At 41.0% G+C, this 26,105-nt stretch overlaps 1 protein-coding gene across 1 annotated transcript; it reads left to right on the plus strand.

Annotated features, from left to right (window-relative positions):
- The first annotated feature begins 23,849 nt into the window (after positions 1-23,849).
- On the plus strand, positions 23,850-25,346 carry LOC132353180 (ras-related GTP-binding protein C-like). Its single transcript, XM_059904181.1, is given in 2 exon segments — positions 23,850-24,096; positions 24,098-25,346. Coding segments are annotated over 2 exon segments (1,212 nt in total). The 5' UTR covers positions 23,850-23,934; the 3' UTR covers positions 25,148-25,346.
- Positions 25,347-26,105: the final 759 nt, after the last annotated feature.

Genomic DNA, 26,105 nt, shown 5'->3' on the forward strand with positions numbered 1-26,105 from the left:
CTTATTTGTTAAATATTTATTTCTAAATTTAAAACCAGAGAAGGGAAATTTCAAAACATCGGAGTCCTACAAAATATATAGCTGAAATATGTATATAAAATCCTGCACTGAAACTGTTCCCAGTCATTAAAAAATGTATATCCATCAACTGCTAAGTTACCAAATTCATACCACTCAGCACAGTAATGCTGACTAATAAAAAAATCAGCATTTTTAATAAGCGTTAATGTATTCTCTGATTTGGTCATAAAAATAATCAGGTGTTCACATGCCCAAGGTGAGTTCTAAAAGGTGCCTCCCAAATTCTTATACTACCTTTTTCTCCCCTGGGAAAATATGTTAAGGGTTAGAACTATCAAGGATAGCTATGTAACTTGAATTTTGAATCTCTTTGCCTTATTCCTTCATAGACTGAAATCAGTCTGTTGATCCTCATTTGATAAGTAAGTTGAATTAATGCCTTTGAGGGAGTTGTCCATCAGTGTGGTATCAAACTCAAGTTACAGTTTAAATCAAAGCTTTTTAAACTAGGGACAAGTTGAGAAAATTAATTGGTTATTACAACACATTGAAAATGTCAAGCAATTTATTGATCACCTAAAGATCTAAGAAACATGATATTCCCACATAAAATCCCTGTATCCCTGCCTTGCGTCACCAAGTATTAGAATTTAGGCCCAGCACAGTTCTCATGTCTCCCAGGAAAGCAAAGCTATACAAAGCATGAGTCCTGCCCTCAAATGCTAGCTTGAAAGTGAAAACATACACATGGATGCACCAAGAAAGTAGTGAAGACTGAAATTACATAGTTTTCTCTTAAGAACCAGAATTTAAGAAATTGAAAGATACACGCGGCAGTTGGATCTTACAGAGTGCCTTAAAGAGTGAGTAAATCTTAGTCAGTGATTCTCAACCCTGGCTGTGCGTTTGAATTGCCTAAGGATATTTTAAAGACTCCCTGTGCCTCACCCTCAGAAATTCTGATTTAATTGGCCTGGGGTGGGGTCCAGGATTGTTTTACAAAGCTCTCAGGTGATTTTAACGTGCAGGCAGGATTGAGAAGCTTGGAGTAAGACAATGAAGAAGAATAAAGGAAAAGGGAAAGTAACAGTTTAAGTGCCTGCGTCATTTCACTCACCCATTTACTCATTCAATAAAAATCTTTACTGAGTGTCTACTGGATGCTAGTCATTGAACTAGGTGGTTGGTCAAACTAAAATGATTGAGAAATGATGCTTGGAGCTTTCCATCTAAAGAGGTTCATGTGTAAACAAGCTATTACAATGCAATATGATACATACATACATGTATAGAGCACATTACAGGAGAACGATTATCTTTTTTTGTTACTCAGAGCACTGGTTCGCAAACCTGTATGCAAGTTGGAATCACTGAGAAGCTTTAAAAAGTATGGCTTTCTGGGTTCCACATCCAGAGATTCTGATTTGATTGGTTTTGGAATCAGAATTTAAAACAAAACAAAATTTTAAAAAGCACCTCTTTAGTTTACTTCAAATCACAGCATTGGACTAGGAAGACTGGCCTGATGAAGTCAAAGGTACATTTGGGAGTCAGGTTGAATTGCCAGGCAAAACAGGACTTAGTGAAGCCTTGAGTTCAAGGCAGAGGATCTGGGATCACGACACTGAATGGCTGTCCTGGAAGGTTCTCTGTGATCCAATGAAAGGGAAAATTTTGGAAGTGTTTTTGGCAACGAAATGCAGAATGGAATATGGGAGAGGATACCTGAAGGTGATTTATCACTAGGCTCAGTAGCCACAGTGCTTAGGGTCCCAAGAAAATGTTTTAATTTCCTCTAAAATCAGAAGAAAAAAATGAATTTTTAGAAAAATGTTTTAATATGTAATATTAACATATTTGTCTTTTTACCAGCACTGTTGTAAAATAGAATTTTTAGCACTTTTTTAATGGAGGGAGGGGTCCACAGAGGCAAGTGCTTAGGTGCAATGGAAGTCACAATGCAGCCCTCGGTTAAAGGAGCACCCAGTCTCAAATAATTTTAATTTCTATTAGATAAACAATTTGTACAAACAAGCAAGCATTTGCTTTCCGACTCCCTTGAGTTGTTTCCACCTTGATTTCACAGAACTGGAATACACGGGCCAAGTGTTTTATCTTATTAGAATACCTAGTTTCATGCTGGGGAAAGCTGATTGGATGAATCAAAAAGTTTGGTTTCAAAGGGCCATCTACTTTCACAGGATGCATGGATTCTCTCCATCTGAAATGTTCTTAGCCCTTCTGTCCAACTGGAGAGCTCCGAGTTATCCTTCAAAACTTACCTAAAACATTTCAGTTTTGTGTGCAACTTTCTCTAGCTTCCCCTGCATCTACCTAAAGTAATCATTGTGACTTATTAATCCATTTTCTTTATCCATTGGTGTTGCCCATTCACCACGCATTGCCGTGTGCAATTATAAGTGTGGCTAGGTCTCTTCCAACATGACCTTCACATCCTGGCTTATTCACTCCTGTGTTCTTAGGTCCTAGAATCATTCCTAACCATAATGGGTGCCACTAAATATATGCCCATTAATGTAGTAGATCAATAAAATGTTATACTCCATAAGTTTGGACTATGCTTTGGAAAAGAGTCTAGTGAAAGAGTTAGAGTTCAGGATACTCTTAACAACATTGTTTTAATGAAATGAAGTTAAATTACTTCTCGAGGAATTCACACTTCACCTAAGCTAAGACGCAAATGGGTGAAGACTGTTAATTAAAACCTTATAATTCTTGGGGCTTCCCTGGTGGCGCAGTGGTTAAGAATCCGCCTGCCAATGCAGGGGACACGGGTTCGAGCCCTGGTCTGGGAAGATCCCACGTGCCGCGGAGCAACTAGGCCCGTGAGCCACAACTACTGAGCTTGCACTCTAGAGCCCGTGAGTCACAACTACTGAACCTGCATGCTGCAACTACTGAAGCCCGTGTACCTAGAGCCCGTGCTCTGCAACAAGAGAAGCCACCACAATGAGAAGCCCGCGCACCGCAACGAAGAGTAGCCCCCACTCGCCGCAACTAAAGAAAACCCCGCGCGCAGCAACGAAGACCCAACGCAGCCAAAAATAAATAAATAAATAAATTTAAAACAAAACAAAAACAACAACAAAAAAAACCTTATAATTCTTGATAGAACTCAAAGAATTTTTTTTCTTTAACAGTCATAATCAAGGGTTCCAAAATAGAAAGGTCTCAGCAAGAAACCATCATTTCTTGAACAAAATTTTGGATGTAACAGCACATGCTGCATGTATTTTTCCACCAGAGTTGGAAGATGAGTACCCTAGCACTGGCCACACATCTAAAGAAACTTGAAGAATGTAAACTAATCATTCTAAAATCTATGATAGCCTTTGTTCATGACGCTCTGCTAACAGATCCATCTGTTCACATTTAAATATGCTTCCTTTATCTCAAGTATGATCAGACTGAAGATCTGGCTGCTCATTTGTATTTTCCAGGAAGTATCAAGTTCAAAAGTGCTATTTCAGCTGGGGCACTTGTGTAAAGGCTGGCTCTATTAAAGAAAGAGGTAAGTATATTTGAGTTTTTTTTTTTTTTAATACTAGTTTTTTTAAAAATATTTTATTTATTTATTTATTTATTTATTTAATATTTATTTTTGGCTGTGTTGGGTCTTTGTTTCTGTGCGAGGGCTTCCTCTAGTGCAGCAAGTGGGGGCCACTCTTCATCGCAGTGCACGGGCCTCTTCACTATCGCGGCCTCTCTTGTTGCAGAGCACAGGCTCCAGACGCGCAGGCTCAGGAGTTGTGGCTCACAGGCCCAGTTGCTCTGTGGCATGTGGGATCTTCCCAGACCAGGGCTCGAACCCGTGTCCCCTGCATTAGCAGGCAGATTCTCAACCACTGCGCCACCAGGGAAGCACTATTTGAGTTATTTTAATCTATGAGCTAGTTATTTTTCATCTAGTCTCTAAAGAACAATTGCATTCATTGTAAAATGGCCCACTACACTTGAATCTTACCATCAGTAATGCTAGTTTCACCTCTCCAGAAATTCTGCTATCACTTTTTACAGTGTATGGATAGTTTTGGGTCAAAGATGATCTCCTCAAAAAATTAGTTACTCCACTGAGATTGAGAAGGCAGGAGAGTTTGTTGACCTGAGTGGAGAACCTTATAGGTTGCTGTGGAAAAGTTTGGAGGGGGAAATAATGGAAGAATGGAGCAGGTGGAAAGGCATTATAAGAGGAAGAGATAAAGTAAACAGGAAAGATTTGGTTATTCCATAATAACTACATTTGGACACTGACTAAGTATGACAGGTATGACAGACATTTGTGTCATCATGGAATTAGTAGACCTTTAGGTTCCAGTGGAAATTTGGTGTCATATCAGGTCTCCCTCTGAGAATGGTAAGGTTTTTAGGAGAGTTGGGGTAAGTGCTTAAGGGCATTTTCTGAATTGAGTTTCAGAGAAGATAAACAGTCCATGACCACAGAGATTCACAATCTAGTAGTAGTGATTTCAAGTGCAAATTACCACACGTGTAATGGATGACCCCAATAGAGGTAGGGGAAGAGTAGGGGGCCCAGTGCACTCACTGGCACAGTATTGTGTATTGGCGATGTGAGAAATTAGGGTATTCTTGATGTTAAAGGGAAATGATTAACCTTCTGGGTAGGGAATGAAACAGACTCAGAGGCACAGAAAATTCAAGCTAAAAGAGAACTTGGAAGGTCATTACACCAACCATCTCCCTGTTCAGGTGAAAAAAGCAGCATGGGGCAGTGGTTAAGAACACAGGCTCTAGTGTCAGACTACCTGGGTTCAAATTTGAGTTCTACCACTTATCAAATTACTAAACCCTTTCTGAGTCCCAGTTTCTTGTTGTGAAAATTAAATGAGCTAACACAAAATGCTTACAACAAGTGGCTGGCATGTAATAAATGCTCAATAAATGCTAACTGTGCTTATTTGCAATTGCAGAAACTGGGATAGGCACTAGCAGATTTCTAATAGTTTCCCATTCTGGCCTTGTTACATTTATGCATCAGTTACGTAATAGAACTTCGAGGCTTAGTTGTATTTCTGCTTTTTTATTGGTTTGGTTTTGGCTGTTTTCTGGTTATTTGCATAACTTTATTTACCTATTTAATAATTAAATTTTTGTTCAATAAACTCTTAACTTTATTCTAAAGAAGATGATAGAAACTATTATATTTGTATCAGCAGTAAAACTGACCAAAGCAACCAATGCACTGAAATCCCTGGATATTAGAAAGCCTTGACTACTCAGCTTTATTCCTTTGAGACCTCCTGGCAACTGGCAGCAGTGGGCCTCCCTGCAAGGGCAACCTGGGCTCAAAAACCCCTCAACAGAGGCAGAGTCTAGCAGAGTTCCACTGACCTGCCAGCTCCCACCTCTTGGACTCAGAATTACCTGCCCTTTAGGAGATGAAGCAGCTGAATATTGGCTTCAGACCCATGGCTACCCCCTAAACACACCCACAGACTCCCAAGCACATAAATACACACACGCTGACACCTGTAAGCTGAACTATGTGTAGGAATTGTTGTTAAGGCACAAAACTATAATTTGCGTATCAGCTGGGTCACGGTAAGAGATTACCTGATAAAAGTGAGTGATTGAAGGAGAGTTTAATAAAGGGATCAGTTACAAATATGTGGGCAGTGTTTCAGAAGAGCAAAAAGGTGTGTGTAATACTGTGGGGAAACTTTATCATCTTTCAGCCTGAAGGGATAGGTAAGGGATAAAAGGAATTATCAGGACCCCGAGAGAGTTACGTAGAGATGGCCACTCAAGAGAAGCTTGGCCCTCTTTAAAGGAAAGCAGTCTCCTTGAGGCCACTTAGCATGGAGGAAACCCAAGAGAAAACTACTGTAAATTCACTTTTCTCACGCCCTTTGTATCTCTGCCAGTGCCTCCCATGGGCTCCACCCAGCCAGTCCTTTTGGGTCAGATTCCTTGGGCAAAAAGTAGGATATAGATTGTAGCTGAAGGTGTCCATTCCAACCCCTTTTGTTGCTCATAATCAATTCTTGTCTGGGTGAAGAATTTACATCCTCAACCTACAGGATAGAAAAGGCTATTACCATATCAGTGTAGGATGATGGCTATTTTGTCATATTCTCATCTCAAATCTAAAATATTAGCTACATTAGTGCTATTCAAATAAAGTAGTTAAAAAAAGGTGGAGGGGTGTGAAGAAACAATTAACATAAAAGATAGCAGCTATTGTTGCTTTTGTAGCTGGCCACAAGTTCACTAATTGATTTAAGTTGATAAATTATTTCTTCTTCCACCACTTATTCCTGCTGCCAGGATCTCAGCTGGTCAGGAACTTTACTTGATGGGGGTGCCCAAACGTTCTTTCCAGTAGGATCTGAGATCTTGGTGGTCCTATCTTGGTTGGGGTCCTGTCTTGCTTGGGGTGCTATAGTTTCCACTGTGCTTCTGGTAAAAGCCCTCCTTCTTTATGCATGATGACTGATTAAACTCTGAGATGTCTACTAAAACTAAATTAATTTAGCATGGACACAATATTCAAAAATTTTAAATAAAAACCAATAATATTTCTATATACTAGTAACAAACAATTTCCTTTACAATAGCATGAGGAAACAGAAACTACTTAGGGATAAATTTAACAAAATATGTGCAAGAACTCTATACTGAAAACTACAAATCCTTGAAGAATTAAATTTAAGGAAACCTACATAAATAAATGGAGAGATTTACCATGTCTGTGAATTAGAAAACTCAATATTGTTAAGATGTAAATTCTACCTAAATGTAGAGATTTAATGCAGTTCCAATAAAACTTCAGCAGGCTTTTAAAATAGAAATTGACAAGTTAATTCTAAATGAATATGAAAATACAAACAACTTAGTCTAGCCAAAGCAGTTTTTAAAAAGAAGAATAAAGTTAGAAAAATAACACCACTTGGTATCAAGACTTACAGTAAAGCTACAGTAATCAAGACAGTGTGGTCTGAGGGAAAGGATAGACATCTAAATCAGTGGAACAGACTAGATTCCACCTACACATATATAATCATTTCTCTTTAGGCAAAAATGTGACATATATTCAATAGGAAAGAAAAACCTTTTTTAACAAATGGTGCTGAATCAACTGGATATCTGTATGGAAAAAAAAATCATCAACCTTTATCTTACTCCCTTACACAAAATTTAACTCAAAATAAATTCTAGAGCTAAATGTAAAAGCTGTAACTATAAAACTTAAAACAAAACAAAACAAAACAAAACTGAGTGACCTTGAAGCAGGCAGAGATTTCTTAGGGCAGCACAAGCAAAATCATTTTAAAAAAAAGAGAGATAAATTCTAATTTATGAAAATTAAAAACACTGTCTCTTCAAAAGACACTATTTCTTTTTTTAAATCAGTCATCAATTTTATACACATCAGTGTATACATGTCAATCCCAATCACCCAATTCAGCACACCACCATCCCCACCCCACCACGGTTTTCCCCCCTTGGTGTCCATACGTTTGTTCTCTACATCTGTGTCTCAACTTCTGCCCTGCAGACAGGTTCATCTGTACCATTTTTCTAGGTTCCACATACATGCATTAATATACGATATTTGTTTTTCTCTTTCTGACTTACTTCACTCTGTATGACAGTCTCTAGATCCATCCACGTCTCAACAAATGACTTAATTTCGTTCCTTTTTATGGCTGAGTAATATTCCATTGTATATATGTAACACAACTTCTTTATCCATTCTTCTGTCGATGGGCATTTAGGTTGTTTCCATGACCCGGCTATTGTAAATAGTGCTGCAATGAACATTGGGGTGCATGTGTCTTTTTGAATTATGGTTTTCTCTGGGTATATGTCCAGTAGTGGGATTGCTGGATCATATGGTAATTCTATTTTTAGTTTTTTAAGGAACCTCCATATTGTTCTCCATAGTGGCTGTATCAATTTACATTCCCACCAAGAGTGCAAGAGGGTTCCCTTTTCTCCACACCCTCCCCAGCATTTGTTGTTTGTAGATTTTCTGATGATGCCCATTCTAACTGGTGTGAGGTGATATCTCATTGTAGTTTTGATTTGCATTTCTCTAATAATTAGTGATGTTGAGCAGCTTTTCATGTGCTTCTTGGTCATCTGTATGTCTTCTTTGGAGAAATGTCTATTTAGGTCTTCTGCCCATTTTTGGATTGGGTTGTTTGTTTCTTTAATATTGAGCTGAATGAGCTGCTTATATATTTTGGAGGTTAACACTATCAAAAATAAAAAGAAAGAAAATTAAGGCCACAGGTTAGGAAGAAAAAAACATACCTAACAAAGAACATGTATGTCAAATTTATAAAAAACATTTGCAACTGAAAAATAAAGCATCCCAATTAAGAAATTAGCAAAAGATTAAAGAGACACCTCATCAAAAAAGATATATGAATAGTCATCAAGCACATGAAAAGATGTTCATCAATCAAATGAGAATTTCAAATGAAAACCATAATGAGATCACACTATACACACATTATAATAGTGAAATATAAAAAGATTGACAGACAATGCTATTGTTGGCAAGAATTTGGAGCAAGTGGAACTCTTTCATATGCTACAGATGGTACAGACTCTTTGCACAACTATTTTGCAGTTTCTTGCAGATTCTAACAACTTGAAATGACCTAAATATGCATCAACAGGTAAGTGGTCTAAATTTCCATCAGCATAAACTAAATGTGAGCTATCCACACAATGGAATACTACTCAGCAACAAAAAATCAATGAACTACCGATACATTCAACAACATGGATGGATCTCAAAATAATTATGCTGAGGGAAAGAATCCAGACTTAAAGATTCAATTTAGACTAAATTGTAGAAAATGAAAACTAATCTATAGTGACAGAGAGTAGATCGGTGGTTGCCTAGGGTTAGGGGTAGAGAGAGATATGAGACTTCACTAAGATGCAAGAGAATTTTTCTCATGATGGAAATGTTCTACATCTCAATTGTGACTATGGTTTCATGAATGTACATATCAGTCAAAATTCACTGAATTGTATCCAGTAAATGGGTACATTTTATTGGACATAAATTGTACTTTGATAAAGTTGTTTTAAAATTTTAAAAGATATTATTCAGACACTGCTTTCAGATCTAAATCCAGGATCTTTGGGTAATATTAATTCCTCTACATCTGGTCTGGTTGTGGATCCTTAAGTTCTGGTAACCTATAAATTAAAAAGGATGAGTTATCTGCATCATTCCTTCTGCCCAACACACAATGGTGGATCAAGGATAATATAACAACCAGAAATAAAAATTCCCACTCAGTAAAAGAAGAAATGAATGACAGAGAGTCCATAAAAATTATGAAATGCATGCTGTGCATGCACTGTGAATGTCCCATTCCCTGAAGGCAGGAAAATTCCTTGATTAGGAACTGATTTTACTCATTTGGATAAAAGACTTTGTCCACTGGTCTTTGGCTCTGCCTTTTGGAAGTTATTCCTTGTCCATTCTCCTCCCTAGTCACCTCTGCAAGGGGTGTTGGAAATTCTGCCCTCTCCACACCATTCCTAGTTCACTTCATGGTGGTGCAACGTTGGATACTTGAAGATTGTTATACGCATTGAGCAGTTAGAGGCATGTGTAGATTGCGGTCGTGCTTCCTGGCTATGCAAGTCCCTTAAGAATGTAGGTTTCAAGCCCACTTGCTTCCAGTCAGTACCATGTGCCAGTAGCATTCCTAGTCAGAACTGTCAAACTTAATTTCTTTGCTTCCTGGCCCCATACCTCTCTCAACTGAATGGCAGCAATCCAGAGGACATCAAGCTTGGGGAAGAGGCCAAACTCTTAGATATTCCTTTTTTTGTTTGTTTGTTTTTAAACAAGACTTAGTCTTACTGTACCTCTGTAGCATGGAAACTTTCCACTGCTTGGGTTCTAGAAACACCCAGCTTTCCAACACTTTGAAACTCCATCTAATGGTACTCTATTCCTTTTTATGTCTGACTTGCTAAAGAGCCACTTCTTGCCCAAGTTTATTTTTCTTTTCATAACAGGCTACATATGGCCATGAATGATCAACACATTTTTAACATTCTATTATCCAACCTCCTCCACTAGAGCTACAGGGCTGCCTTAGAACTTACAGACTACGGCTTTACCAAATGTTTAGATGCCTAACCTCTAACCCGTGCCACACGGTTAAGCTTCTCTTGTGACAGTACCTCATGTCTAATAACAATTTCTCTATGATTTAAGGATGCTAAAGGTTATAAAAGATAAACCCTAAGATCTCATAGACTTCATAAGTAGTTTGTTTCTTGTTCATGTTGAGGCCAATCTGTGGAGGGGCAGGGATTCTGCCCCATACTGTCAACCCCGTCCCAGGTCTATTGTGCTCTGCTTTCTTCAATGCACAGTATCCAAAGTCTCCCTGGGAGCTGGCATTCTGCCAAATGATGGGGGAAGGATGACTTGCAACATTTCTGCCCTCATTTCACTACCAGAGGAAGTCATATGGCCACATGTAACTATAAAGGTGTCCAAAAAATAAGTCTAGTTGGAGATAAGAAGAGTTTAGCTGGTCTCTGTCAAATAATCTAACAGTGTGGTAGGAAATTAACCATTTGTTATTTAGAGATGCTCCACCTAAAACACAATTAAATGGAGCCGTGTTGGATCATGCAGGAGCTAAAGCAAAGTGAGAAAATGTCACCCTCTCATATTAAAGTCAGTGAGAGTAAAAATGAAAACAAAAGAGCTTGGCCTACTGCAGGGATGATTTGCAAATATGTTGGGCATGCATTTTCCAAATTCAGTCAGAGTGAAATAGTGTAAGTGTGTATTACATTCTTACCATCAGGAAGGTAAGAATGTAATATAAATTATGCAAAAAAAAAATGTAACCTTAATTGTATTGTAGTATATTTTATGTACTGTTTACAAAAGGAGATTAAAGAGTCAAAGTGTGTACGTTTTTATACAGTACTAAACAAACAAACAAACAAACAAGAAAACAGAGAGAGGCCAACTATTTCTGGTGGATACTAATGTTCCAATCACTCAGAAGATCATGTTTTCTCTATTTAAAAAAGGATGAGTCTCTGTACTGTATTTTAACCTGGGGACAGTATTCCTCTGGTCCATTTGCTGTAACTTTAGTCTCACTAGAATTATGATTATTAATTTTACTAGATATTTGGACCATGACTTACTGACTACTTACCATAAGCCAACCACTATTCTTTGCTCTTTGAACAAGTTAATTTATTTTTTCAACAACTCTGAGTTTTTCCATTTCACTGATGAAGAAACTTAGTCATACTAATGAAATGACTTGTACAACAGGCTACTGGAAATTCAGCTGGCAAGTTGCAGAGTTGGATTTGAGTGTAGATTTCGCTGGTGCCAAATCCTTTGATCTCACCTAATAAACGATCCTGCCTCTCAAGGGAAACAGATACTGCTACAGGAAAGGGGGAACTCTGGGATAGTGGAAAGTCATATCTTCAATGAAACAAATAGATTTACCTTCTGGTTAAATGTCTTGTGTGAGTCTTGATGGTTTTTGTAGTGTACCCTCTGTGTTTTCAGGTGCAAAAAAAGAAAGAAAATTTGAAAAAAAACAACCAGTATTATGCATCCATTGTTGGTATGATTTATATAGTTATTAATAGGATGATTAAATGTCTGCCTACTAAGTACTAGACATCACTCTTCATTTTGTATAATAAACATCCCACAGACGGTCTCAATTTTACTTTGTGTGCTCCCTGGATCTGATATTATGTCTCAAATCACATGTTGCAGGTGTGCTATGTGCACCTCTCTCCATTAGGAATACATCACTGATCTGGTCTTCAGTATCTTGAGGTAAAATACTTGTCCATTGATAGATGACTGAAGAGAAGATATGGTACACACACACACACACACACACACACACACACACAGTGGAATATTACTCAGCCATTAAAAATATAAAATCTTGCCATTTATAACAATATGGATAGACCTAGAGAATATAAGGCTAAGTGAAACAACTCAGACAGAGAAAGACAAATACTGTATGATTTCACTTACATGTGGAATCAAAAAAGCAAAACAAGTGAACAATCATAACAAAACAGAAACAGACTCGTAGATACAGAAAACAAACGGGTTGTTGCCAGAAGGGAGGGGGTGGGGGGATGGGTGAAATAAGGGAAGGGGATTAGGAGGTACAAACCTCTATTTATAAAACAAATAAGTCACAGGGATGTAATGTACAACATAAGGAATATAGTCAATAATAGTGTAATGACCCTGTATGGCGACAGATGGTAACTAGACTTATGGTAAACATTTCGTAATGTATACAAATACAGAATCACTATGTTGTACACTTGAAACTAATATACTATTGTAAGTCAATTATACTGCAATTAAAAAATAATTCTATCAGGACCACAAAACACTAGAACAAATGTGAATGAAACATGCAACATGTACATGAATCTGTTTTGCTCTGGTCTTAATCATCCCATTTTACTCAAATATGAAAATTCTCATAACCCTAACAACAAACTGTCTTCTACCCCGATGCTCACTTGGTGTTGTTCCTGCTGGACTGTATCAAAATCAGTAGCAGATAATTCTGCATAAACAAATTTCATTACTCCAACATTCTGAAATTTAATGGGCAGCATGGTCCATTAATGTTTTCTTTAAATACGGCTAATCTTTATTCATGTGCTGTTTCTACAGAACTCTTATGAGATCTTATTCCGTTTGGACTTGACAATTTGATCAGTGAGTTGTCTCCCTCTTGCTGTGAGATTAATATATCTTGAACATTCTATGAATGTTTGAAAATAGACCCTATATACCAGAATTTAACTTTTGTCTCAAAACTTCCTGTAAAACTTTATGATGTACCAAAAAATATAAGTGGAAGGATGAAGACTGAGAAATCAGTTATTTTGTAAAACAACTGACAGTAGAAAAACTGCCAAGGACTTACTGCATAGCACAGGGAACTATGCTCGATATTTTGTAATAACCTATATGGGAAAAGAATCCGAAAAAGAATATGTACATGTATTTATATATGTATATGAATATATGAAATATATATATGAAATATATATGAAAAAGAATATATACTTACATATATATTCAGTTATATATATATAACTGAATCATTTTACTCTACACCTGAAACTAACACAACATTGTAAATCAACTATACTTCAATTAAAAAAAATTTTTTTTAAATAGATGCAAAGAACATAAGAAAAATTGCTGCACAATATTTTTCACTCACATTTAATCATATTGAAAACTAATTTAGACTAGCTTGAATATCAAGGAAATCCATTGATTTGTTATTCCATAGCAACCCAACATTAAATATTGAACTGAGAATCTTGTGCCCACAAATATCTTTGCCTCCACAACGGGGAATCCTACAAAATTCTGGAAACATGCGCTGATATTTTAGTAACTATAACAATGTTATCAAACACAAACATACAAGCCATTCTTTTCCACAGTGAGTCTACAAACATTGGGGTTTCCTACCTAAGGCTGTTTTCATTAGAGAGAGCTTCAACAGGGTGAAAAGTTTAAATAGTAAGAAGCAACGCAGAATAGGATTTTGAAGTCTCAGTATCACAGCCTCTGTTTTTGTTTTCTTACTGTGATTCACTTATTTTACAATGTAGTGCCTCATTTGGCCTCTTCATGCCTCAGAAGACAATACTGCTGTGATTTTGAATTATATCTTTGTTTATTTGGAGGTTCACTACCAGAGGCAAAGGATTAAAAAAGCCATATTAAATAAGGTATGAATTTGTTATTGTTGTTCTATTTATAAGAAACCTTTAGAAAAGGCAAAACTGGGGGGCTTCCCTGGTGGCGCAGTGGTTAAGAACCTGTCTGCCAATGCAGGGGACACGGGTTCGAGCCCTGATCTGGGAAGATCCCACATGCCGTGGAGCAACTAAGCCCGTGCGCCACAACTACTGAGCCTGCGTGCCACAACTACTGAAGCCCGTGCGCCTAGAGCCCGTGCTCCACAACAAGAGAAGCCACGGCAATGAGAAGCCCGTGCACCACAATAAAGAGCAGCCCCCACTCGCTGCAACTGAAGAAAGCCCACACGCAGCAACGAAGACCCAATGCAGCCAAAAATAAATAAATAATAATAAAATTTAAAAATTAAAAAAAAGAAAAGGCAAAACTGTGGAGACAGAAAGTACCTTAGTGGTTACCTGGAGCTGGGGTTGGGAGCAGGAGTTACTGCAAAAGGGAAGAGGGGACCTTTCTGCAGGGATGGAAGCGTTCTCAGATGGGGCTGCGACCACTGCACAGCTGCATAAATGTACTTCAGGCCACTGAACCTTATTCTAAGAATGGTATCTAAATTATACCTTGATAAAGAGGCAAACCTCCTGCGGCTCCCCTGTCTTCATTGTAAAGGCAAAGTCTTCGCCATGGCCCCCAAGGCCTGGCATGATCTGGCCCCCACCCTCCCTCCCTCTCTGTGCTCCCTCCTCTTCCCTCACTCACCAACCCGCTCTTCCCATACTGGCCTCCTCGCTGTTCCTTCATCGTCCCAGGCACCTCCCTCTTCAGAGCCTTTGCACTGGCTGTTCCCTTCACCTGCAACATTCTTCCCCATGTTACAGCGTGACTCCCTCTCTCACACGTTTCAGGTCTGTTAAGATGTCACCTCCTCAGGGAAGCCTTTCCAGACCACATTATTTATTTTATTTTATTTACTTATTTTTTATCTTTTGGCCATTTCACTCAACATGTGGGATCTTAGTTCTCCGACCAGGGATCGAACCCGTGGCCCCTGCAGTGGAGCCTTAACTGCTGGACCGCCAGGGGAGTTCCCAGACTCCCTATTGAAATGACAACCCTCTTACCCAGTCCCCTTCATTTCCTACCCCCCTCCCCCAATTTTTTCTTTCTTTCTCCCCCTTATTGTCATTTGACCTGCGGTATATTTTTCTTATCTACCTTGTTCACTGTGTGTCTCTGTCTGTCCTTCCCCTGCCTTCAACTACAACAGAGCTCCCAGTGGGTGGGGCCTCTGTTTTGTCACAGCTGTAGCCTCAGCATTAGCACAGAGCCTAGCATGTAGCAGGGACTCAAGACACATTAGCTGAAGGAAGGATCTCTGGGCCCTGTATCTGAGCCCCTGGAGGAGGAACAGGCTGGTTGGGGCGCCTGCTCTGTGCTAGGCCCCCTGGGTGGGGAGAGGGCGGTGGTGGCTACGAACAGAGCCGTCACTAAGACACTGTTCTTGCTTTTGGATCTGCATGTCCAATCTCACACAATCCCCAGGAACATCCGCTCAGGGGTGCATGAGGGCTGAGAAGCAGTTGAGACCCTGAGGGCCAGGCAGGGGCCAGAAGGCAGCCAAACTTTCCAGCATGTCCTCACAGGGCCAGACAGACCAGGAGGCAGCCAGACTTTCCAGTATGTCCCAACTGACTGCCAGGATCCACCCACTATTTGCATCAGGGAATTCCGCCTCAGCCCAGCCTCTGTTTCAAAGTCCATTCATTCCATGAACACTGAGCTCTTGCTCTGCATTCAGCCCTGAGCTGGGCGGCACTGGGGACACAGTGCTGATGAAGGCTCTGCCCTCCTGGGGCTCCTAGTCTAGCGGGGAAGACAGAAAAAGTGGTCCCTTGACGGTGTTAATCACAGGTGGGCAGGGCTGGGTCAGGGGAGCCGGGTGGGCTGAAGGAGCCCAGAGGCGGCACCTGACCCAATCTGAGGGGGTCAGAGAGGGCTTCCAGGGGGAGACGATGTCTGAGATCTGCTGCAGTAAGTTATCAGCCAGGTAGAGGGGGGGAAATGTGAAAGGCTACTATGAGGAAAGAGATAGTAAGCCACACTCCTGGAAATAAAAGAGGTCCAGAGTGGCTGAACCTCCTCTAGGCCAGTGGTTCTCAAACAGGGGTGATTTTGACCTGCAGAGAACATTTGGCAATATCCAGAGACATTGTTGGTTGTCACAGCTGGGGAGAGGTATGTGTGCTACTGGCATCTAGTAAGCAGAGGCCAGGGATGTTCCTACACGTCCTGTAATGCACAGAAGAGCTCCCCTCCTCCACCCCCAGCAAAGAATCATCCAACCCCGAATGTCAATAGTACCAAGGTCAAGGAATCCTAGTCTAATGTGAAGAAAAGTCAGATTGTGCAAGGTCTTGATGTGCTAAAGAATTTGTACTTTATCCTGAAGGCAAAGAGATAGGCTTGAAAGGTTTTAAGCAAGGATGGGACAAGAGAAGATCTAGGTGTGCCTGGAAACTCAAGACAATCAGGGCAACCTGAGCCCTAGTCTCTCTGACCTAACCCCCACTCAACCCCCCAACCTCCCACGATAAACAACAGGAATTCAGAGGAGGAAAGACTTCCTTTCAGCAAGACCGGAAAGCTCCTGAGGATTGGGACGAGCACTAGGGCAATAAAACATTTCTTGAGCTGCCTCCAGGCCAGACTCAGGCTGAGGTGGTGAAAAGATTCAGACCAGATATACCCAACATTGGGCTCCTTCATACCAGTCTTATCCTGGTGTCATTAATGACCCCCAGATGACGTTATTGACCTTCCTCTGGGCTCCTTCAGGCCCAGGCACAGACTCCTGTCACCACCTCAGTCATCTAGGACTGTAAGTCTGTTTACACATCAGTCTCCTCTCCCACTGCACTGAAGGCAGGGACAAGGCCAGAGCCATCACTGAGGCCCAACTTTGCGGCCCATCGCGGGGCTGGACTTCCTGTCCAAACCCTCCACTTACCACCGGAGATTCGAAGCCCCAAAGAGGGAAAGGACTTGCTTGAGGTCACACAGAGTCGGCTTCATCCTCGTCTCCCAGCCTGCACTCCTCTCCCCCGTGCTGCCTCCCATGAGGACTCCCCCAGAACTAGAAAACTCCTGCTTAATCACTGCCCACACTTTGGGCACTGCAGGCAAGACCCTGAATGCCAGACCACTCTAAGAACGGTTTTGGAACTTGGAATCTCTGAGTTGAAACCCAGGATGCCTGGGTACAGGTCCACTCCCCTCTGCGTCAGTCCCCGCACTCAGCAGAGAGCCTGGTGCCCACAGGCACGAGTGTGTAGGGGATCCGGAGCTCAGCAGGGTCCTGCTGCCCACGCTGCCGGCCTCCTAAGCCCTGGGCCCTTCCTGGGCTTGGTGAGATAGTTCCCTCTGGGCAAGGTGTCCCACTGCCCCAGAATTCCGTGCAAAGGGGCGGGACACACCCGTGGGAGGCCCCGGGTAAGGAAGAACCCCTCAGGCCCACCTCTGCCTTTGCACTTGACCAGCACTTCCACCCCAGCCCCCTCCTGCTCAACCGTATATGGTCTGGATTTTTCAATATATTACTTTTAATTACTCTGAGACCCTCACTGTACTGGGAGCCAATGGTAGCATGGTGTGCTTTGCTGTTCTAATTTTTCAAATCTCTCTTAAAATGAGTAGGAAACCACACATAAGGATAAATGTCAGGACAATGACATCAGAAATTAACTTTCCCAGTTAAACAACTTTCCGTATTATCTACCATTGAGTTTTCTTTTTTTAAATAATCCACATTAAAAATAAAGTTGTTGGATCTTCTGTTAAATTTGTGAGGTGCCGTTCATTATAAATAAGTCATCCTCTGTAAATTTTAAAGTAAAGAGACTTTTCTGGACTAGTAGATTTGGTAATAGACAGCTCTTCAGAAGGTCCAAGCCAGTAACCTACTCTAAAATTTGACTTTCTCTTTGTTAACTACTATTAATAAAGCACCTAAGAAATAATTCTCATTGGAGCCTCACACTTCTCCACAAAATGTCGGGAAGGACAATATCATTTTTCTCATTTGAAAAACCAAGAAACTGAAGCTCATGAAGTTTTGCATGTTCAAACAACTTGTAATGATGGAGCTATGATTACAGTCTAGATTTCTAACTGTTAAGTGTTAATAAAATCAAATGGTGACGATCCTGAGTTCCGCAGTCAGAAGAAAATGGGTTAGAATACTGGCTATATTTTGCTTGCTGGGGGCACTGTACAAGTTATTTAATCTCTTCATCACTCAGTTTCTTTATCTTTAAAATAGGGGTAATAATGGTGTCCACTTCATAGCATGGTTGTAAGAATTAAATGAACACTTATGCAATGCCTGGCTTATAATAAGTATTCAATAAATGTTTGCTGATGTAATCAGCCCTGTCCATTCTACTCTACGGAGGCAGCTTCAGTGAAGTGGTAAAAGCTTGGCTTCGGAAGGAGCCAGATGAGTTCTGATTTCTGTTCTATCACATGATCTTTATATGAGTTCCTTCCCTGTGAACTCTTCTGGCCAGTTTTTCATATGTAAAACTGTAAGGGATACTCTGAAGATTAAAGTCCTGGTCTGTAGAAGAGGAGGTTTAATAAAAGTTCACTTTCTTTTATTCTACCTTGAACCTCTGCCAGAAAGTTTCTTTACTAAGTACTTATTTCTTTAGTATGCATTTAGCCCCTTGTTTATATAAGCCATATTATCCAACAAGGTATTACCAGAACCTAGCATAGTGCCTGCATCTATTAGGTATCCAGCAAATATGTGTGGAACTATGTATTTTATGTTGTAGGAGAGAGAATTCTCTGCCGCTTAGGATGGCCAGAGAAGATTTCAGGAAAGAGACAGGATTTAAGTGGATCTTGAATAATGTTTGGAAAATTGGTCACCATGTAAGAATAGAGAATGATAGTTAGGAGACCTGCTCATGAAGATGAGCAGTCCACAAAACCTAAACTTCAAATATGGGCAAGAATGATGATCCTTGTAGAAGCTCTAGAGGTGATATTCTTCAAATCTGACCCAGGAGATATTTAGAGTTCCAAGACAGGAGTGATGCATATCCTGGAAGGAGCACAGGGAAAAGTGAGTATTTGGTGGTGGTTTTAGAAATGGAAAAAAGAGGGCTTCCCTGGTGGTGCAGTGGTTAAGAATGCGCCTGCCAATGCAGGGGACGCAGGTTCGTGCCCTGGTCCGGGAAGATCCCACATGCCGCGGAGCAACTAAGCCCGTGCGCCACAACTACTGAGCCCACACTCTAGAGCCCGCGAGCCACAACTACTGAAGCCCGTGCACCACAAATACTGAAGCCCACACGCCTAGAGCCCGTGCTCCGCAACAAGAGAAGCCACCGCAATGAGAAGCCCGCGCACCGCAATGAACGCCCAACACAGCCAGAAATAAATAAATTAAATAAATAAATTAAAAAAAAAAAAAGAAATGGAAAAAGAGTAAAAGTTATCTTTTCCATCTTTTGAAAGTGGTGGAAGAATGGTTCATTAGTCCGTATTCACAATTCTGATATAATAAAATTTAATAAAAGCCAGTTTTTCTTCCATATAGTTTCCTTACTTTGATTTTAACTTTTCAGTTTGGGTTGGAATCATTCCATTGATGTTAATGATATTCCATATATGTATAGAAAGAATCTTTGGACACATTGCTATCTTGTAACTATAGGCTGCAACACTGTCAGGAGATAGAGTCTTTTTAATAATAGGAAACAGTGCGAAGGCATTGGTGTTCTCTGTCACTGGAGGTGTCAACACGTTGGGGGTCTTAGTTGAGGTGGTGGACAAATGGCTGCAGATATTTCATTGAGTTTTCATCTCCACAGGACTCCTCAACTACAGGTGCAGAGTTATCTCATTGCTAAGGGAAGGCTATGTTTGGCAGGAGTTAAAAGTGCTAAAGACATGGAAACTGTGGATATTGCCAGACATTTTTCAAGGATGTGGGTCCAGGTGTCCTGATTTTGAAATTTCCTTTTGAGGCTCCCTCCTACCATGTTAGAGGACAATGATTGATTTCTCTGTTTATTCTCATGCTTGATCTAGAAAAGGATGAGTTTGATCTGAGAGCTTCAGATTACTTTTCGACTACTTGCTTAAAAGGACTTTATTCATAAACTCTTTCATTACCTTATTTCTTTAGTAAAAACAACTCATTTCCATTTCCTTTTTTTTCTGTTAAGATTTAATTTAATTTTTATTTTTTTGGCTCTGTTGGGTCTTTGTTGCTGTGCGCAGGCTTTCTCTAGTTGCGGCGAGCGGGGGCTACTCTTCGTTGCAGTGCGCAGGCTTCTCATTGCGGTGGCTTCTCTTGTTGCGGAGCATGGACTCTAGGCACCCCAGCTTCAGCAGTTGTGGCACGCAGGCTCAGTAGTTGTGGCGCACGGGCTTAGTTGCTCTGCGGCATGTGGGATCTTCCTGGACCAGGGCTCGAACCCGTGTCCTCTGCATTGGCAGGTGGATTCTTATCCACTGCGCCACAAAGGAAGTCCCCTTATTTCCATTTCCGATGCCATACTCTAGAGCTTGTCACCATGCAGAGACCTGCTGTACTTGAAATCTTCAATTTAGTTATCCTACTCTTTTGCAACAATGTCTTAGTTTCACCCTCATTTTCTATTCTGTGATCTTGAGAGAACTTGGAATTCCAGGACACTTTTTCTTTATCTTCACCTATCGGGTTTTTCTTTTTTTTCTCCCAATCATTCAACCTTTCCCTCCAGTTGATTCCATGGTTCACATTCTAACCTTTTCTCTTACCAGTAATCTACACCCCAATCTACTCTTACCACTGCCTTGTAAAATTCCAAGCATGGATGAATACCACGTTTCCGGCACAGCACCAGCAAAGTAAACTTCTACTCAGTGCCTCCCCAACTTCCTCCTTATTCTTAGAACACTTTAATACTTAATTGGAAGAGGAAATATAGACCATCAAATAAGAGCCCTCTCAACATCTGTGTCTAAGTCTAAAGATTCACCTGCATCCATACTCCATACTCACCTTTCTCTTCTAAAAGAAATGGTATCCCTCTTTTTTGTTGTTGTTGTTTTTTTTGACCATGCCACGCAGCCTGTGGGCTCTTATTTCCCTGACCAGGGTTTGAACCTGTGCCCCCTGCACTGGAAATGCAGAGTCTTAACTACTGGATGGCCAGGGAAGTCCCAGCATCCCTCTTTTTAAAGTTCATGTCTTTACTTGAGCTCTCTGCATTTCTATTCCACCTACCCTCTCAAGGGCTTCACCTACTAATGGTTCCATCTCTCTCCTATCACATTCTTTATTCTCTCCTTCCTATCAGCCTTAAGCTTGCTTATATTTCTCCTGTCTCAAGAACAACAAAAACTTCTACTCTCATCTTTCTTTCCTACTAAGGACACCTCTTTGAATGCGTCATCCACTCTCACCCCTCCACATCCCAACAACCACTTAGTCTGCATACTTTTCTATATGGTTTCTGCCTTTACAAGTCTATTACAATCGATTTGTTCTCACTAAGGATTACAGTGATTTCTTGTAGTTAAATTCAATGGATAATTACTATTCCATATAACTTTCTGTAGATTTAACATTGTTCCGCAGTTCTTTGCTCTTGGAATCTTTTCTTTTTCTTTTTTGTGGCTGCATTGTGTGGCATGCTGATCTTAGTTCCCAGACCAGGGATTGAATCCATGCCCGCTGCATTGGGAGCATGGAGTCTTAACCACTGGAAGTCCCATGGAATCTTTCTTTCCTTGGTGTCTGTGATACTACACTCTCCTGTTTTCTTTTCTTTTTTTCTTTATTTTTCCTTGCTGATTCCTCTTAATCAGTCTGTTTTGCCAGCTTGTCTTCTGTCATCCATTTCTTAAATGTTGGTATCTCTATGGGCTTTATTCTCAGCTCTCTTTACTGTAGATTCTCTTGCCAGTCAATCTCATTAAGTTCCATGGTTCAGTTTTCCCACCATATGCTGATGACTGCCATATCCTCATGTCTATTCCAGCAGCTCTTCTGAGTAACAGATTCATGCATACAGCTCCTTTTGGATTTCCAACAGGTACATATTGGCCTTAGTCTTTTCAGGCTCCCATAACAAACTACCATTGAATAGCTGGTTTTAAAGAATAGAAATTTATTTTCTCATAGTAGTAGAGGCTAGAAGTCTGAGATCGGGGTGCCAGCATGATTGGATTCTGGTGATGCCATCTTGCCGACTTCTAGAAGGTCATCTTCTCACTGTGTACTCATGTGGTGGGGGTCTGGGGAATCTTTCTCTTCCTTTTCTTATAAGGCCACAGTCCTATCAGATTAGGGTCCTACGGTATGTTCTCATTTAACCTTAAATATCTCCACAAAAGCCCTATCTCCAGATACAGCCACCTTGGAGGTTAGAGCTTCAACATATGAATTTGGGTTGGTGGAGGGAATAATTCAGTCCAAAGCAATGTCCAAGATTGAACTCATCAGCTTCATACTAAAATCAGTTCCATTTTCTGTGTTCCAATTTTAAGGAATTTCACCAGAGACAGTACAATGCAGAAATAAAGAAAACGGGTGCTAGAGCCAGTCTTCTTGGGCTCAAATCCAGATTCTTATCTTTTACTAAAAATTTGCCCTTGGGCCTCATTTTTTTATCCATAAATGGAATTATTATATAGTATCTATCACATAGGAATGTGGTGAGGATTAAATGAGTTGAGATAATCCTTGAAACAGTACCAGGCACATGGATATAATTATCAAAACAGTGCTCAGTAAACATCAACTATTATTATATCATCCACCTCATCGATTAAACCAAATGCCTGCACATCATCCTTGACCCTTACCTCTCCCTTCTCTCTGGTGTTTACTTAATTTCCAGGATCTACAGTTTCTATCTCCTTAACATTTTGGAACTGATTCACACTCTCCATCCCCTTACCTTTTATCCCAGGCCAGGAACCACTTCTCTTTTCTAGATTGCTACAATAATATATTAACTAGTCTTTGCTACAATAACATATTAACTGGTCTTCCTTGGCTGACCTGCTTCCAGTCTAGTCTCTCTCCACATCCAGAGTGTTTTTCCAAAAATGCAAATCTCTTCGTATCAGTTCTCTGCCTAAATCCATTAAACGGTTTCCCCCAAATCTTTATAATGGTTTACAGGCTTTTCATGATCTTCTCATGCTTACCTTTATTTATTATTCTCATTTCTGTCCACTCACCAATTCTCACTCCATGTGGTAGCTACACTTTAAATTACTTTATTTACTTTAAGGCTGTGCTTCCCAAGAAGCTTTTTACTTTATAACACACAGAAAATGATAATATGTGCAATGGCACACTGGGGTAAACCAACAAGTTTGCTTGTGTCTAGCGACAATTGGCCTGAGATCTCATCTAGCACCCCCAAGGGTGAGAGAATCAAGATTTAGACATATCTGTAACTCTTTCACAACCTAGCAGCATAACTAAGGCACATTAGCTTGAAAGCTGTGTCTAATTACAGATTACCACACCAGTGCCATGAATTCCACTGTCCCTTCCTAGAGCCACCATAACCAAACATCAAAACTCTTCTAGGGGGACTTCCCTGGTGGGGCAGTGGATAAGAATCCGCCTGCCAATGCAGGGGACACGGGTTCGAGCCCTGGCCTGGGAAGATCCCATATGCCGTGGAGCAGCTAAGACCGTGCGCCACAACTACTGAGCCTGCACTCTAGAGCCTGCAAGCCACAACTACTGAGCCCGTGCGCCACAACTACTGAGGCTGTGCTCTAGAGCCCGCAAGCCACAACTACTGAAGCCCACGCACCTAGAGCCGCTGCTCCGCAACAAGAGAAGCCACTGCAATGAGAAGCCAGTGCACCGCAACGAAGAGTAACCCCTCTCGCCACAGCTAGAGAAAGCCGCGCACAGCGACGAAGACCCAACACAGCCAAAAATAAAAACAAACAAATAAATAAATTTATTAAAAAAAAAAAAAAAAAAAAAAACTCTTCTAGGGACCGCATGCCGTTGGCGGCTGCCGGGGGCGGTGGCGGCGGCGGCCTGGGGAGGCGGCGGCCTGGCTCGGCCTGGCGTGGCCTGTCAGGGCGCGGGCGGCGGCGGCTCCAGCACCATGTCCCTGCAGTACGGGGCGGAGGAGACGCCCCTCGCCGGCAGTTACGGCCCGGCGGACTCGTTCCCAAAGGACTTCGGCTGCGGCGTGGAGGAGGAAGAAGAGGAGGCGGCAGCCGCGGGCGGCGGGGTTGGGGCGCTGACCGGCCGAGGCTGTGTCCCGGGGTGGGGGGTGGGGGGGCGCTGACAGCTCCAAGCCTAGGATTCTGCTCGTGGGGCTCAGGCGCAGCGGCAAGTCCTCCATCCAGAAGGTGGTGTTTCATAAAATGTCACCCAACGAGACCCTCTTTTTGGAAAGTACCAACAAGATTTACAAAGATGACATGTCAAATAGCTCCTTTGTGAATTTCCAAATATGGGATTTTCCTGGGCAAATGGACTTTTTCGACCCTACTTTTGACTACGAGATGATCTTCAGGGGAACAGGAGCTTTGATATATGACATTGATGCACAGGATAACTACATGGAGGCTTTAACAAGACTTCACATGACTGTTTCTAAAGCCTACAAAGTTAACCCAGGCATGAATTTTGAGGTTTTTATTCACAAAGTTGATGGTCTGTCTGATGATCACAAAATAGAAACACAGATGGACATTCATCAAAGGGCCAATGACGACCTTGCAGATGCTGGGCTAGAAAAACTCCACCTTAGCTTTTATTTGACTAGTATCTATGACCATTCAATATTTGAAGCCTTTAGTAAGGTGGTGCAGAAACTTATCCCACAACTACCGACCTTGGAAAATCTATTAAATATCTTTATATCAAATTCAGGTATTGAAAAAGCTTTTCTCTTCGATGTCGTCAGCAAAATCTACATTGCAACAGACAGTTCTCCTGTGGATATGCAGTCGTATGAACTTTGCTGTGACATGATTGATGTTGTAATTGATGTGTCTTGTATATATGGGTTAAAGGAAGATGGAAGTGGAAGTGCTTATGACAAAGAATCTATGGCCATCATCAAGCTGAATAACACAACGGTCCTGTATTTAAAGGAGGTGACTAAATTTTTGGCACTGGTCTGCATCCTTAGGGAAGAAAGTTTTGAACGAAAAGGTTTAATAGACTACAACTTCCATTGTTTCCGAAAAGCTATTCATGAGGTTTTTGAGGTGGGTGTGACTTCTCACAGGAGCTGTGGTCACCAGACCAGTGCCCCCAGCCTGAAAGCGTTGACACACAATGGCATGCCACGACATGCCATCTAGCCTGAATGCCGGTGGTCGGGGTCTGTGCCAGCTTATTCTTCACTCCAGGGTCAGATGCCACGTGCTACAGGACATGGAAGTTGCCGCTTGTGGGAATCTGGTGCCTGTTGCACTAGAGACAAGGGGTAGAGTTTCTCATTTGGATGAAAACCCCTTCAACCAGTGGTGTGCAACTGAAGCTACTATTTCTTTTTTTTAAAAAAATGGCAAAAAAGAATTTTATAGACCACAGACCTCAAGTGTCTTTCTCCTCTTGGGGGTCCTACTTTAAGTAGTTGGGATATTTTGGACCTGGAGATAACATCACTTACCCATCCTTACTAGAGAATGTTGCTGTCAATTACCAGTTGAAAATAATAGAAAGAACTGAGTTTTTATATGCTTCGCTTAGATTTTCATTTGAGTAGTCTCTGAAAATCCTGCCTTGCTTAAGTTCTAACACTGCCTCTCAGATTTCAATTTTGGACCTTGCACACCTCAGACCTTCTAAATGCATTTGCTTGCTAACTCAGAAGACACATGGTCTGACTGCAGCAAAGGACATTCCTGTATTTGTTTCTGAAGAAATGAAAAAATTTTATGCTGCATCAAGTCAAGAACAAGGCTCAACAGTGGCCGCTGCATTAGTTCCCTCGGAAGTGTTGAAGAACAAACTTTAAAACAGAAGAAAATTAGTGCACCTGTGTTTTGGGTACCAGATATCTGGGTTCTTGCTCCCACGTTAGATAAATGATTCTGATCACTGTAACAAAGGGAATTAAAAAAGAATTTGTTTTCCCCGCAATCTCCTCCTCTTAGGAGGGAAACTCATTATGTCACTGAATTATGTAGCTCACTTTTCTTTAAACTTGATACCAGCCCCCACATTCCTTTTATTCTAAGCTATTGAGATCCTTTAAGAATTGCTGTTTTGTTGATCCTGAATGACCCTAAGGCGCTGGTGGGCTGCCCACTGGGA

Source organism: Balaenoptera ricei, chromosome 1 (genome assembly GCF_028023285.1).
Source record: "Balaenoptera ricei isolate mBalRic1 chromosome 1, mBalRic1.hap2, whole genome shotgun sequence".
In the NCBI taxonomy this organism is placed as follows: Eukaryota; Metazoa; Chordata; class Mammalia; order Artiodactyla; family Balaenopteridae; genus Balaenoptera; species Balaenoptera ricei.